The 2,385-nt window shown below is 42.0% G+C and overlaps 1 protein-coding gene across 1 annotated transcript; it reads right to left on the reverse strand.

The window, feature by feature from the left end:
• Window positions 1-335: 335 nt before the first annotated feature.
• On the reverse strand, window positions 336-2,327 carry GTF2H5 (general transcription factor IIH subunit 5). Its single transcript, XM_066179032.1, has 3 exons — window positions 2,217-2,327; window positions 1,981-2,094; window positions 336-736 (listed from the first exon to the last, which is right to left on the reverse strand). Exons 2-3 carry the CDS (start codon window positions 2,013-2,015, stop codon window positions 556-558), a joined length of 216 nt encoding a protein of 71 aa, XP_066035129.1. The 5' UTR covers window positions 2,016-2,094; window positions 2,217-2,327; the 3' UTR covers window positions 336-555.
• Window positions 2,328-2,385: the final 58 nt, after the last annotated feature.

Genomic DNA, 2,385 nt, shown 5'->3' on the forward strand with positions numbered 1-2,385 from the left:
CAACACTCCCAACCCCAAACAACACAACAAAACACTCACACCAACTCTCATCCTGCTGTGCAAAACCCATCAAGTTAGAGTAGTATCTGACCATGCCTCCAACTTAAAGAGATGTTCCATCAAGCACAGATCATACTTCAACAGACATTCTTTACTTTACATCAGTCACACTACAATCACATTCAATCACAAACACAACACGTCAGAGGGCCTCATACAGCATTCCAACACAGAAACACTACTCTACTTTTTGGGTCATACCACCTTGCAAGATAAAAACCTAAAGGAAAACCAGAGAGCATGCATCAAAAATTCTCAAGGGAACTCCTCAAGTGTACGATTTTAAGTATTTTAATAAAGATACCACATACTTTCAAAATGAGAAACAAAATCCAATTCCAGACTACTTTGCCTATGAAAATGATGCATTTTCTACAGCAGCCACTTCTATGTAGAACTTACATACCACAGTGTTATCTATTAAAACAGTAACAACCCAGACTATTGAAATTCACTGTTCCAGAACTTGCAGCGACCTCATTTCTCTGGTTTTTCTCACTTCTGAGTAATAGGAAACGAGTTCTGGTCCATTAACTCGCCCACTCTCTCCTGGAGGAAGTTGACCAACTCAGCTAATACAAAGACATGAGTTTCATCCAGGTCTTGTATGATGAACTTCTTTCCCAAAGCATTTGATTCATCCAAGTAGAGCAGAAACTGTTTCATTGCTGGGTCACTGTAGAGACAAACACACATCAGATCCCATCTCACAGCTACAAACAGAAGAAACACCATTTGAAGACACTCACAAAGATTTCAGGAAAACTAAAATTAATTTCAGGAGTCACTCACAACTTAAACACAGTTTGTGAAGCTTTATAAAAGTTGCTTTTTTCCAAGTAGTTTTGGTTACTGTAGAGACAAAAATTAACTGGTAATGAAGTCTAATGAGTAGAACTAGCTGCTTGATTAGCAGAGAAGTTCCCATTTGCTGCTGCTAAGGCAGCTTAAAGAAAACCCAAACCAAAACTGAAAAAAGTCCAACCCTTAATAAGGCAAGACTGAACTTACATTTCTGATTTCAGCAACAGCCTCATAAAAATATGTTTCCTTAAAGCACAAGGATGACCAAAAGACAGGAGAGCACAGATCTCACTCAAAGTAGTGTAGCACAGACAAAGAGTGCTCATATAAGAATTGTGTTAATAAGAACCACGTATTAGACTTGCATGGAATTCAGTCCAGAGCTGATTAAAAAAAAGGCAATCAGGAAAGGAGAAATGAAAGATTACCTTGTCTCCCTCAAGAATCAGCAGAGAAACACTTTGTTCACAAACAACAACAGTAAGAAACTCTGTTTGCAAGCAATATAAAGAACAAAAGGGAGCATCTAGTGTTTTCAAGGAAAAATTGCCACGGTAACTGGATCTCTTACACTAGGGTAAGTTGTACCTGACAAGCATATAGATAACTTACATGTACAGCTAAAGTTTTTTTGTACCTTTCAAAAAATGTGACAGTGTTAGGGGAGCATCAGACATGGCAGAAGATAGCTTTGAAGCATAATTTCTCACAGTTAATGCTTATTTTGAGTATTTTATATCCTTTTCTCTACTTTGCAAAATTAAAATAATCTGCAGACTATTATGTATTTTGAAAAAACTGGATTTTTCTAATGTGATTGCTAACATTTTGCCATCATTTTTACCCCATATTTATATGCAGTTTTCTTTTCTTTGAGGAGGTTAGGCATGAGTGGAAAACAGTCTCTTGAAAAGAAAAACGGGAGTTTGGAATTAGGATTATCTACAATTGCCTTCTCTTTCTTCCCCCAAAGGCCGCACTCTTCCCTGCTTTTTCAGCACTACCCTTCCCCACAACAATTCCTTTTGTCTGGACTCTTTAGTGACTTAGATTAGTTCCAGGTCTAAAGAAACACAGTCTTTGACCCAAGGAGAGGCAGTAAATGCTGTTACTCACCACTCAACCAGAACACCTTTCAGGACATTCACCATCTTCCCGGTTCCCTTACGAACTCTGCAGAGTCGGCAACAGCAAGCCCTGCTTCGGATCGCGCTGGCGACCACGGGAAATCTGAAAGCACAACACCCCAAAGAGACAGAAACAAACAAACAAACAACGTCTCGGTTAAGCTCAAAGACTCCTTACGACAACCCCACTCCTCAGCAGAGCTGCTGGTCCATCCTGCCCCTCACCTCCGCCTTGGTCAGAGGGGTTCCCAAGGGATCCGATCCCTCACTCCCGCTCGCTCACTCCCGTCCCTCTCCCCGCCGCTTCCCGGCCGGCGGAAGTGCCCTGCCCGCGCACGCGCAGGCCGGCGCCCGGCGGCGCCCGCGGATTGGCCGGGGCTGCGGGTGGCGCGAT

Source organism: Chamaea fasciata, unplaced genomic scaffold (assembly GCF_029207755.1).
Source record: "Chamaea fasciata isolate MVZ Bird 193981 ecotype frontalis unplaced genomic scaffold, bChaFas1.0.hap1 SCAF_3, whole genome shotgun sequence".
Taxonomy (NCBI): Eukaryota; Metazoa; Chordata; class Aves; order Passeriformes; family Sylviidae; genus Chamaea; species Chamaea fasciata.